Source organism: Sardina pilchardus, chromosome 20 (genome assembly GCF_963854185.1).
Source record: "Sardina pilchardus chromosome 20, fSarPil1.1, whole genome shotgun sequence".
NCBI classification, from domain to species: Eukaryota; Metazoa; Chordata; class Actinopteri; order Clupeiformes; family Clupeidae; genus Sardina; species Sardina pilchardus.
In genome coordinates this window covers 14,410,287-14,422,324 of record NC_085013.1, presented here as the reverse complement: position 1 = coordinate 14,422,324, position 12,038 = coordinate 14,410,287, and the positions used below count along the sequence as shown (strand labels likewise).

Genomic DNA, 12,038 nt, shown 5'->3' with positions numbered 1-12,038 from the left:
TCCCATTAAGGTTGAGCAGCTAGCCATATAGTTAACCAGACAAAAGAGCATCTTCTAAAGAACCAGGAGAGCTGAGTAAAGGTTTTCTCTTTTTAATGTGACTTTTTCAAAGTCAGAATTTACATTACATTTCAAACAACTTAAAAAGTTACCAAAAAAAAGAAGAGGGCAAAAAAAATAAATCACACTCATACCAATGATTCTGTTTTGTTCTGTGGAAATACGACCTCAGCACAGTGGGGCCGAAACTGGTCCCCAAAGGACTGCGGTTGAAGGGCGAGGTGGCAGCTTTGATCTGCATCACTGGATTATTTTATCTTTTTTGGTTTACCATCAGCTTCATGCACACAGGAGGTTAGACACTCAGTGCTTCTGCACATGCAATCACAGAACATCCCCCACCACCTGTACTCTGTTAACCTGCGCGAGGTATACACAAACCAAATTCTCTAGTTTCCTTCACTTGTCATGTATAAAACAAAGATACAGGAATGGAGGGAGCAAAGAGACTTGAACAAACCTTAACAATTCGGTTACATGTACAGTGTCTTATGGGGCAGGGCAAAGGGAAATTAAAACAGTAATGGGGGCCATGCTGTAACAAAAAGCAGCTCTACTCCCCACTCAGTAAAGTCCCATTTCACTGTGTACCCAACGCATTAAAAATAAACTTAGAGCATCAACAATTTGTACATTCTAAAGCTGAACCAACATCAAACTGAAGTGAAAAGAAAAAAAATCACAGGGAGAGGAAGGAGAGGAAGAAATGGAGAGGGAAGAGTCTGGAGGCTGTTTCTCAGGAGGGTGGTGGGGACATCTGTGCCTTCCTCATGGAGCGCAGGGCCTTTTCACGTAGTTGTCTCTCCAAGTCATCCAGACTGTCGTCTACTTCACTGTCTGATTCCTTAAAAGAAAGGCAGCATTAAAAATTATACCTCCACTCAAGGTCACATCACTCTAATGTGGTCTTCGCTACCACAATGAAACAGACCCATTTGATGTGCCTGTGATGGTATTTATTCCCTGGTCCTCAAAGGAGAAGAGTTTGTGTTTGAGTGGGTAAAAATACTTCAGAATACAGAATTATGGGTAAAAGCAACTTGAAAAGATCTTGAAAACCAAGATGTCATGGGGGAGGTAGCAAAACTCCCGAGAAAGGAACATGGACTTTCTGAGGAAAAGTACATGAGATGAACGTCCTCAAAAGAGATACCATTAGAATTGATTGCAATCAAGCACAATAACAGTTTCATAATCTGACACTACTCATTTGCTTCTCTAACATGAACAACATAGCTTTCACCACAACATAACACGTTTGGCACCATTCCCAGTTCTCTGGATGGCTTTACTAGAGCAGACAGGTCAGATAAGAGGGCGTCACCTTTTTCGGGGACGAGTCGCCATCTGCCTCACCCTCCTGCTCTGCTAGGGCCGGTCCATCTTCAGTCTCGGCCTCCGGCTCAGCCTCGGCCTCTGCTGCGGCGCCCTTCTCCTTCTTGTGCTTCTTGTGCTTCTTGTGCTTCTTCTCCTTCTTGTGTTTCTTCTCCTTCTTCTTCTTCTTTTTCTTCCCACCAGCCTCAGCGTCGGACGTCTAAAGAACGCACGCAAACACGCAAATCAATTAGTGGGCCAATGTTGCACGAAACATCTTCCAATCATAACCAGTCTCCGGTGCCTAAAACGATTTTATTTAGACCAACTGAACATGAAAAAAAGAATCAATATGCATATAAGATTGCTTATGATCTACACATGGCCTGCGGTCAGGGGGAGTTGGCTGTACCTTGTTAGGAGATGGACTGGCAGAGCCGCTGCTGGCCTTCCTGGCGGGGGGAGGAGGTGATCCGCTGACCGAGCGGGACGGAGAGGGCGATGCGGAGCCAGGAGCCGGCCGCTTTAGAGGCGGAGGGTGTGAGGGAGGTGACCGAGAGCGAGAGGACACCCTTCTCATCGGCTGGGGGCTCTGAGAACTAGAGTGAGCAGAGACAAGAGAGAGGACATTATTGGATGTTAAAAATACACACTTGGTCATTTATTAATGAACATCAACCAGAGAAGAATCCAGCTCTACCAGTGCACCAGTAGGTGGTTTTCTTACTTTTGGGTCTTGCGTGGCTCTGGGGTGCGGGAGACCCTGCGGATGGGGCGGTTGTTGTGAGAGGGGGACTGCTGCCTCTGGCCGCGGGCCTGCTGCGGTGAGCCGGAGTGGGGGAAGCGGCCCTGGGGGCTGGCTGACCCCCGCGACGGGTGAGGATGGCCTCGGCCGGCGGGAGAGGGAGAGAGCCGGGAGTCTCTGGCGGGCCGAGACGCGCTGGGCGGTGAGCTTCTACGCTGGCGCTGTGGGGGCGACATGGAGGGCGGCGGCGGCGTGCGCCTCTTCTGCCCGGGGGGGCTGCTGCGGCGCCTGGGCGAGCGCGAGCTGGGCCGGCGCTTGGCCCCCGGGGAAGGAGACGCCCGGCGTCTGGGTGGCGAGGAGCCCGAGGGCCGGCTCTTCTGCTGCACGGGAGACGGGCTGTAGCGCCGCTGGATGGCGGGAGAGAAGCGGCGGGGGGACGGGGAGCGTCTGCGTGGAGGAGGAGAGGGGGACCTGAGGGGAGGGCACATACACAAAAGACCTTTACATACAGCAGCAAAAGAAGCTGACCATAAGAAACAATGTGTGAGTACGCCGGGTTCAAACAGTATGAACAAACAGTATCAAATTACTTAAGACAAAGCGCACAATGTTTAGTTATAAGAGGAAGGCCTCAATCAACCACATTATTTGTTCATATAAACAAGTAAAAAACGATACATTAGGTCATGGAAAAGATAAATGATGAGAGCCATGAGGCTTAGCTGAGGGCTTCACCTGCGTCTGGGAGGGGGAGAGGGTGATCGGCGGCGTCTGGGGGGAGAAGGGGAGCGGTGGCGCCGCCCTGCTGGCAAGGGACTCCGTCTTTTCCTAGAAAGCACAAAGATGGGTTAATTAAAAACCTCTAGGAACACCTTCAGGCTACAAAGGCCCATCTTTACACAAGAAGACCTTGAAAAGATTTGGAAAAGATTTTTGAAAGACTACAGCATCATACCCGCCCACATCTAAAGTCAAGTCATGGAGTGTTTAAGTCACAGACTATGATTTTGCAAGGGATCTTGCAGGGTCACTATTCAAGAGAGTGCAACTACATTACTTTAAATTATTTCCTATTGCGCACTAGATATCAACAGGAACTTAAACGATTCATATGAAAGTCATATTGTAATATTTCCGCAGCATTATTGAATGTGTAATATACCTAATCAATAGAGTTGTTATGTCACATGGAATAGCCAACTAGTAGTTTAACAAACATAATAACGAAAAATAATTATAATTTTTTTTAAATATTTATTAAAAAAATAAAAAACGAATGTAGGCTACAGCTGTAGCATACTTTGCCCCCTCCTGTTTGGTGCTGGAGAGAGCTCAATACTGGTTTTCATTTTGTTCTCATATTTGCATGAGCCACGACTGAAAGACTTGTGATAACATCAGACATGTTTGATATTGTCTTAACGCGAAGACTATAAAAAGACTGACGTGACTCCAGTAAAACTCCCATTATTTCATTCCGACTTTGGTAATTTAGTCACTGACTGCAAGGCTGGCATGAGAAACACTAGGAGCGCCTGGGCACTTACCTGGGAGAGCCGTCTCTGTGTCGTCTTCTTGGGGAGCCGGGTGAAGGACTCCGTCGCCTCCAAGCCTCGCCGTTCCTGGCCGGAGGTCCTCCTCGGACTGGCCGTCTGGCACCTTCGTCCTCAGAGGAGGAGGAGGACCCTGAATCTGCTGCTCACACAAAGAAAAACACACACAAAAGAGAGAGTCCATGCGCGTTAGTAGGCATGGAGCCAGGGGCGTGTCTGCTGAGAGAAACACCTAGATGAAGGGTTAATGCACAACACGTCCACATCGTCCAGTACGAGACGAGAGGGGGCAGGATGGGGGGACGACACAGACACAGGCTGGTTAGAGAAGAGGAGAGAAGGACATGACGGGGGAGGGGATTAAAAGAGAGGAGAGAGGGAGAGAGAGAGGGAGGAGAGAGGAGAGCAGAGGTGGAAAAACACAAATAAAAAGGGGTGACAACCTGAAGACGACTGCTGATTCTGCCTGCGATACTGACGTCGCTGCTGCACAGAATCGGCCGTGGCCCCCTTCCCACCTTTATCCTCCTCTGAAATGCAAAGCAGTGAGCCGTCTTTTTCAGTGCCCAGGAACACACACACACACACACTCGTGCACACACAGACCCACTCACACACCAGGTGCACCCCCCCGCACAGTGAAACCATACAGCTTGACTGGAGATGTAAAAATGGCAGGTGAAAGGGGCGGGTGGTTGATTTTATCCTTGGATAGCAAAAAAATTACATTAAAGTAAAAATAAGACATGGGCCATGACTGCCTGCTCATTCAGAAACATACTTGGGCTGAAACAGACTCAAGGCAGGGGTGAGGGCATCACACATACACATGACTAAAAGAAACAGCCACGAGAAGCTGCTTTGTAGCTGAGTAACCTGGATTCTATTCAACCCCCATTAAACATAATGAACCGAGAGGGTGGGGGATATCTATTACCAAAAATGAGCGCTGGGCCTTGCTGGAAGGCTCCGATTAAAGTTAAGCTTCATGGCCAGGCCTCCAAAAGCACTTATGATGAGACAAACACACTTACCAGATTCAGATAGGTCAGAGCGCCTGTGTTTGGGGACAGGGGATGGGGACTTGTTCCTTCCAGTTGGTTTTCGTTTCGCACCTAAAGAAGAAAAACAGAAAAACACTGGAGACTTAAGGGGGGATACAGGATCACATTATCTACCCAAGAGAACTTCACCATTACACCTGGCTGTGGACACTCACTATCTAAAAACATCACAACTGCCTTTGCCACCAGACAGAAAAATAGAATTTCATCAACATAACATTGGGTACTAAATGCCTGATAGCTCTGATAGGATGCCTTCCTACTGCTACCTGAGTCTCTCTGCAGAGTCATGCCTGTGCGTTACGTGATCTCACTGGGTCAGCCGGCCAGTCTAGGCACCCACGTAACTCGAGACGAGACGCAGGATAGCTCAGGCGCGACGGATCACTTTGCAAAAAAGCTTTCAGATGCTACATTCCTTCATCCTCCCGAACGCATCGAGTTAACAGGGGACACAGAGAATAGGACTACAAGACGACGTAACACAAGATGACCGTGAGGGCAAGATAGAACTCTGGCCAGATCAAGTGCTGGCAAAACGCTCCGTACGGGCAGAGGAAGGAGGGAGAGGAAGGAGAACCAAGTCAGGAGGTCAAACACAGAGCCACAGAGAGTGGCTCATCTGCAGAGTCATGGAAGTAGCACGGAGAAGCAAAGAATAGTAATGTAGGGCATGAGAAAAACCCGGTTGAAACGGAGGGAAGAGAGAGAGGCTGTGGGAGAACAGCTCTGTGCCAGAGAGGGTTAAAGTAGCAATGAAGGATCTTTGTCTACCTGAGAACTTGCCGGGGGAGCCGGAGCTGGCGCGCCCCTTCCTGGCGTGGGGGGAGGCCGAGCGCCTGCTCTTGCCCGGGGAGCCCGCGCCGTCTGGGCCCGGGGAGGGGCGGACTCGCCTGCGCGACGGGCTGGCGGAGAGATCGCCCGGCCGAGGCAGCTGCTGCTGCTGCTTGCGGGGAGGCGTGTTGGACGAGCGCTTGGCGTGCTTCTTGTTGGGCGAGCGGGAGGAGGAGGAAGAGCTGCCTGAGGAAGATGCGGAGCGGGAGCGCCGCCTGGAGGAACACAAAGACCGACGCATGAACCCAAGAGCAAGATCAGCTTTGGAAACAGACAAATAAGAATGACTCCACACCAACGCTGGTAATTAGGATGCATACGGACATGCGAATGGCAAGATATGTGTGTGTATACTGTATGTGTACTGAGCTGTTGTCTCTCCAGCTAGGTGGAGCACTTCACTCAAGAGCAAACTAAAACTAAAAAGTAAACTAAAACAAACTAAAATCTCCAATCTGAACAACCTCAGAGATTCTGAATATACTTCCACTCCTAATGAGCATGACTAGGATTATCACTGTTTCCACGCAAAGTAAATGTACTTTAAGACTGTTAAGCTAAGCGTGCACAGAAACACACTCACTTGCGCACTGGAGATCTGCTGCGTCTGTGTCTGGGGCCGGGAGGGGGGCGTCTAGGGGGGCTTCTGCGGCGTGGGGACATGCGTCTGCGGGGGCTGGACCTCCGGCGGGGAGAGTAGGACCTGGACAAGACCGACAAACACATCCAATGGCAATGAGCTCCAGGAACACATTTTAGGCACCCATAGAAATGCAACAGGGCTCAAACGTTCTCTTCATTTGCAAGGCAAATGCTAAATAACATGACAACAAAGACGAGAATCAAAACTGCAGCAAAACGGGGGCTGACCGGGAGCGAGACCTGTGTCGTCTCCGGGAACGGGAGCGTGAGCGTGAGCGATGCCGTGGCCGGTCCCTCCGGCCGTCCTTCTCGCGCTCGCGGGGTCGTTCCTTGGGACGCTCGTCCTTCTTGACCACTGGCTCTGGGGAAGGCTCTTTGACCTCGGTGACTGAGTCCGGATTCACCACCTCTTTCACAACATCACTGAGGAGATGGAGGAAAAACAAAGCAAGCTGTGAAGCGTGACTCTGCATAGTGAAACCTAGCTGCATTATAGCACAAGCTCATCCTGATACTGAAGTACTGTGTTTCTGCAATCACTAGTCATACTGCTACAAGTGCAGAGGAACTCCAACCTGGCTTTCTAAAATATATCCACTCTAACCTTTCCTGCCAGTACTGGTTTAAGGTGTCAGTCCCTACATCTCGATAGATTCTGTTTTGTATGAAGAACAGGTTTATTGTAATACATCTGTTGCCTTGGTTACCTGGTGGAGGAAGCTTCCTGGATGAGGAGCGGTGGCTTGGAGGCCTCTGATTGGTCAGGCTCGGGCTGCGGCTCCTCTGGGGCTTTGGGCGGTGAGGCTGGGGGCGACACTAGAGGGCTGGGCTTGCGACGCGGTGAGCGAGAGGGGCTGCGCTTGCGCTCTTTCCTGGGAGGAGAGCGCCTCCTAGGGGACGGGGAGCGGGACTTCCTCCTGCAAAGGGAGAGCAGGGAGTACTTTTCAACATGCTGTTAACCAAATGTCATACATTGCAAAAAGCACAAACTACTTCCAGTTCCAGGCATGTATAACTATCCCTGCAATTTGACGATTCACATTGTTTAGTGATAGCATAAAACGTATACATAATTAAATCTATATGTAAACAGATATATAGAGACATCTTTCTGAAACTGAACTCTCCAGGCTCTTAAGACTGGTGGTGCTGGCCCTAGCTGTGGCGCAACTGACTGCGGCACCTGCACCGCACACCGGCGACCCGGGCCCTTCCGGATCCCACCCCCGCTCTCACTTCCCGTCACTCTTCACTGTAACAATCAATAAAGGCATAAAATGCCCCCCAAAAATATATACTTAAAAGACTGGTGGTGCTCACCTCCTGGGGCTTTTGGACTGAGCTCTCTCTTTGTTCTCCTTCTTATCTTCATCCATCCTCTTCAGAGACGCCAGTTTCTCCTGCTCAATCTGCAGGACACATTTTCAAACGTCCATCAACAACTCATCACACACACTGACTGAAGGATCATATCACCGCAGAACTTGTTTAGGTCTCTAGGTACTAAAAAGACCATAATAACAATCGGCAAATCAAAAGGCACTGACCTGTCTCTGTTTGATCTCCTCTTTCTTCTGCTCGAGGAAAGCCGTGGGGATTCCGGCAATGTTCTCCTGGGCACTCAGCAGCAGCGGCCAGAGGTCCTTCATGAACTCGCGGGCGTTCTTACCGTTCAGGAACCCCGTCAGGTTGATCTGCATCATTTTACTGTCCGGGTTCTGCAACACACACAGCCGGGGGGGAGAAGAGAGGGGAGACGACACGCCAGTCAATACAGAGGGGGAACCGGCTAGGTGGAGGGGGTGGGTTCTGTCAACCACATCCCTGTTTACCCTTACAGCTTACTCAAGCTGTAGCTTGCTCTTTTAGCTACTACAATCTATTGTCCATGGAGTCAAGAATGACTAAAAAGGAGATTTAGCTTTAGAATTTAGTAGTAAATTGAGTTATTGGTGCCTTAGTATATAACCTTCATTGAACACTAAGTCAGTCTCTAGCCTAGATTCCACCCCCTTGGTTGACATTTTGTCATTGAGGCCTAAAGCCATGGCATAGCTAGCTGAGAGGAGACATAACTTGAGAATAAAACAGGCCAGCCTTTATGCATGCACTAGCACTTACGGACCTCCCCTATGGCAAACAGCTGGACCCGTTTCAAAAGATGCGATAGGAAACCCCTTGCCCTCCAGACCACATTGGGGATGGTATCCATTTTTAAGACTCAATTACCTAAATATATGCTATGCTATACAAGTCAAATATCCATCGTCTCCCCCACAATAAACTCCATTGTTTTTTTTGTTTTTTTTTATAAAAATAAAATAAAATAAACAAATAGCCACAGAACAGAGTGCATCAAAAACCCCACAAAGTAAGTACAGTCCCGGTGTCTTCAGAGTGTCCCGCGGGATCTGGGGGGGGGACGGAGCGCTCGCCACTCCTGCAGAAAGAGAGGCTCCCTTGGCTTGCTTCCGCCTCCCTACTGCTTGAGACTCAACCACCTTGAGTTTAATGTTATATCATTTATCTAAATTGCAAGAGACGAACAAGCAATAATGAGTACACAAGGCATGTAAAAAGGGGTTTATTTCAAACAACTAAGTTAAGAATTAAGAAAAAAGTGCTGTCTTCCCAACCCCCAAATGAGGATCCAAAAGGCTGACCCTTTACATTAGTAATTGTATTAATTTACCCAAAGAAAGTTCAGGATCCTATCCCTAAACCCCATACAATAAACCGGCTTGTAGTCCAAAGATGATTTAACCTAAAACATCTTGCCACATTTATCTTCCAGTAAAATAGGAGAATAATACCTTACTGCACGAGCCACACCTTCTGAAAACTTAAGCCAATACTTTTGCGTCACAATAACAAATATTGGCTCTATATATGTTGCATCCATCTCATCACGTCTGATCTCTAAAGAGGTGGGTGATGCTGATGGACACTGCATAGCATTCCAAATGGCGCTCTCATAGAATATACGGGGGCCATGAAGCAATCACGACTAGCCAGGTACAATCAGCTATGCAGTTACTGAGCAACTCAGCAGTTTTCAGGTAATACAGGAGCACAGTAATTTTTCACATATTGATGCATTACTAGGAACTGGGGACTACCAGACTATTAACTTGCAGTGCAGTGCAGCACTGGATACATCTCAGCCAAATAACTGGTGCAACCATGATATCCAAGACTATGGCGAGACCACATTTAAATGGTTCAGGCAGTGATGGTGGTTACACATTGGATGCTGTCTGTAAGACTCTAAGACAGGTAAATCTTAGAGTTTTGCAGTGAACTAAGAATGGCAATGCATGATGTTAACTGTTTGGTTTGAACAGTATAATTATCTTCTTTTTTATATATATATTAAAAAAAACAACTATGCTACTGAAATTAGCATGACTGTCCATATGTTTCTAGACCTGGCATGATGCCAACCCCTGCTCATAACTCACCTCAAAAACCAAACTTCATCATCAAGGAAGAGTTGGATTCAGTGAGACTTTGGGCTCAGGAGAGATCTAATTAGGTGTTGGTGCTATACTTCTGATGCAAGGTATAACATCCATATTGGTTCAGGCCTTTTAAATCATAAATCACATCATCATTAGAAAACTGCTGTTCAACAATGGCAACTTTTTTCATCATTATTGCAACAATCCTGTTTCATAGGATGAACTACACATAACTTTACCCGCAGCTATTCCACACACAAGGCACCAACTGTAGCAGATTTCTTGTTGGATATAAATATGTCTCAAGTCAATGCTACTCAAATGTTAGCTTCATCTCCCATAGTTATGTCACCCACCCAAGAACCATAAGGACACAAATAGCCTTATATCTATTAAGCAAAGACACAGTGGGGACATATTAAGAAGAGCCATTACCTTTTCTTCCAACTGGTTGAAAATGAACTCTATGACGACATCGTCCTCGAACCCCAGGATCTCTGTAACTCGCTGTGTGATCCAAGGCTTGATGACTTCCAGGTTGACTTTGGTCATGTCCACCTGATGGAACGAAAACAGTAATATGTTCAAAGAGTACACATATCAATTTCTTAATTGTGACCTTTCATTATGATTGTACACAATTGTGTAATGATTAAGGAATGCTCAAATAACATAGGCCTGTTCAGAAAAAAATATGTCATAACAACAAACCAGGTCTTCTGCTTTACACCAATGTTTTTACATCTTTCCACTATAATCAAATACCATGTTCAAATATTTGGAAGTACCTTACATCCCTTACTGGAAAGAACTAACTAACGCTTACACTTTGCCCCAACTTTTGTTTACCTACTATCCTATGTTTGGTGTACATAACTGTGGGATAAAACCCCAATAGAGTATCACTTAAAACAATTTGCATGAAGAATAATGAGCAAACCTTCTTTTCCAGACATTCTGCAAACTTCAGCTGTTTCAGTAATTTCTTCTGTTTATTGCTGAAGCGATTATCTTGCTCTGCACTGGTGCCCTGAGGAGATAAAAACAATGTCATGGATCACCATATCATATCAACAGTTTCCAAAAAAACACTTGAGTAACATTTGGTCATTATTTAACCAGCTGGTTAAGTTTAAAATCAACAAGATAAGTTCATTCTTGTCCGTCAGGGATTCAAGTTGAGGCGACATGAACCAAATGAAAAATGGCAGGGCAACTCTCCATCACGGAAAGTTATAACTTAACATTGATCATTGTCGTGTATTAACGATAACAGACAGAAAGACATCTCACTGCAGTTGCGCAAGTTTACAGGATAACGACCTTCCGCATATTAAGTATGGTGACGGCTAACACAACTAGCAGCTACCGTTCAGCTGTCGATTGATCAGCTAACGTTAGTCATCTTCGGAGGAAATGATGTGGCCCATCTCAAAGCATCAACACATGTATTTATGATATACCGTAGAGTTAAGTTAACGCTCTTTAGATATCAGTGTTTCTGCTGCCGGTCTAAAGTTAGCCAGACAACGAGTTAACGTCAACGTTACCATATCGGAAGACAACTCACTGAAAACAAAGTCGACTCCCTTTTTCACTACTATTTACTTACAATTCATTACCATCAAAATACAAGTCTCTATCGGTTCATAAGTTAAAACAAAATCCTGGGATCCTACCAGTGTCCTACCAACTAAAGTGCAAGGCAACGTTTCACGTTAGTGCACAGGGCTAGCAGCTACTTCGTGGCTAATCTTAGCTAGTTAGCATGTTATTGGCTAAATAATGTTAGCCATAGCTAGCTAATGTCATTGAACTATGCATGTACATGCGCTTCGATGTCTGGTTTGGATGCAACGCCATTCGACAATCCTTAATGTCGATGTTTCGGATCTCATTTCTTAACACATTCCACATCACAAGTTACTTTATTGATTAAGAAACAATATATAGATGATATGCGATGCCAGATACATAGTTAGCCCATATCGTTTAGCTACCTAACTGATTTCGTACTTAGCAGACACGGCCGCCATCTTTGAGCGTGCTAGCATAGCAAAACTGGTTGCACTGGAATGGCGCCTGAAATTACTCTTGCGTGGGTGATAACATATCATAGATTACGATTAAACATGCCTATCGATTCTCGTCTTTAATCACAGCCGCGAATTACGGTTTAAAGTTAAACAGACATTACTTACGCGGAAAAAACCCGCGTCCATCTTATCCAACAATTCTTCGCACGGGTGTGGAGAAGATGTGATTCAAATAGCCACAATGCAACGCGGTCGAAATCTAGTTCCGCCAAAAGGTGATGGGGGCGTGGTATCAAATGGTGTGTGCCTGATAGTAGGCCATTTAGGCC

The 12,038-nt window shown here is 46.7% G+C and overlaps 1 protein-coding gene across 5 annotated transcripts; it reads right to left on the bottom strand.

Annotated features, from left to right (window-relative positions):
* Positions 1 to 76: 76 nt before the first annotated feature.
* On the bottom strand, positions 77 to 11,976 carry srrm1 (serine/arginine repetitive matrix 1). Of its 5 annotated transcripts, none has more exons than XM_062523750.1 (17): positions 11,875 to 11,976; positions 10,614 to 10,703; positions 10,109 to 10,231; positions 7,760 to 7,930; positions 7,533 to 7,621; positions 6,920 to 7,129; positions 6,441 to 6,635; positions 6,154 to 6,273; positions 5,511 to 5,785; positions 4,707 to 4,787; positions 4,116 to 4,202; positions 3,667 to 3,814; positions 2,855 to 2,947; positions 2,102 to 2,590; positions 1,787 to 1,973; positions 1,385 to 1,594; positions 77 to 904 (listed from the first exon to the last, which is right to left on the bottom strand). In XM_062523750.1, exons 1-17 carry the CDS (start codon positions 11,893 to 11,895, stop codon positions 797 to 799), a joined length of 2,697 nt encoding a protein of 898 aa, XP_062379734.1. In that variant the 5' UTR covers positions 11,896 to 11,976; the 3' UTR covers positions 77 to 796. The 5 variants fall into 5 exon arrangements, with proteins under 5 accessions (XP_062379734.1, XP_062379736.1, XP_062379735.1 ...); XM_062523752.1 differs by having other exon boundaries at positions 77 to 897; XM_062523751.1 differs by lacking the exon at positions 4,116 to 4,202.
* Between the last annotated feature and the right edge of the window lie 62 nt (positions 11,977 to 12,038).

Bases quoted from the DNA above. Each gene is read 5' to 3' on its own strand.
- srrm1 (XM_062523750.1), bottom strand. From the start codon at position 11,895: ATGGACGCGGGTTTTTTCCGC. The intron at 7,622-7,759 runs GTCAGTGCCTTT...TGTGTCCTGCAG, and splicing joins AGGAGATCAAACAGAGACAG to ATTGAGCAGGAGAAACTGGC. The intron at 4,203-4,706 runs GTAAGTGTGTTT...TTTGCATTTCAG, and splicing joins CTCTGACCTATCTGAATCTG to AGGAGGATAAAGGTGGGAAG.